Source organism: Antrostomus carolinensis, unplaced genomic scaffold, assembly GCF_000700745.2.
Source record: "Antrostomus carolinensis isolate BGI_N321 unplaced genomic scaffold, ASM70074v2 scaffold29573, whole genome shotgun sequence".
NCBI classification, from domain to species: Eukaryota; Metazoa; Chordata; class Aves; order Caprimulgiformes; family Caprimulgidae; genus Antrostomus; species Antrostomus carolinensis.
In genome coordinates, this window is record NW_010304933.1 from 376 (window position 1) to 765 (window position 390).

Sequence of the window (390 nt, forward strand, 5' to 3'; positions counted from 1 at the left end):
TCCTGCTTCCAGACGCTGGTGGCCCAGTCCGTGGACAAGTGCAGCTACCGGGACGTGGTGAAGATGATCGCGGACACCAGCGAGGTGAAGCTCCGCATCCGGGAGCGGTACGTGGTGCAGATCACGCCCGCCTTCAAGTGCACCGGGATCTGGCCCCGCAGCGCGGCGCAGTGGCCCATGCCCCACATCCCCTGGCCCGGCCCCAACCGGGTGGCCGAGGTGAAGGCGGAGGGCTTCAACCTGCTCTCCAAGGAGTGCTACTCGCTGACGGGCAAGCAGAGCTCGGCCGAGAGCGACGCCTGGGTGCTGCAGTTCGGCGAGGCCGAGAACCGGCTGCTGATGGGCGGCTGCAGGAACAAGTGCCTCTGGGTGCTGAAGACGCCGGGCCAA

General features: G+C 67.7%; 1 protein-coding gene across 1 annotated transcript in view; it reads left to right on the top strand.

Annotated features, from left to right (window-relative positions):
• The window catches only part of LOC104522373 (protein mab-21-like 2), a gene marked incomplete at its 5' end in the record, with an annotated part of 1,069 nt that overhangs the window by 367 nt on the left and 312 nt on the right, over window positions 1-390 (top strand). The window contains 1 exon segment of the mRNA XM_029084190.1: window positions 1-390. This exon segment is cut by the window's left edge and continues 142 nt beyond it. Coding sequence (XP_028940023.1) covers window positions 1-390 — 390 coding nt within the window.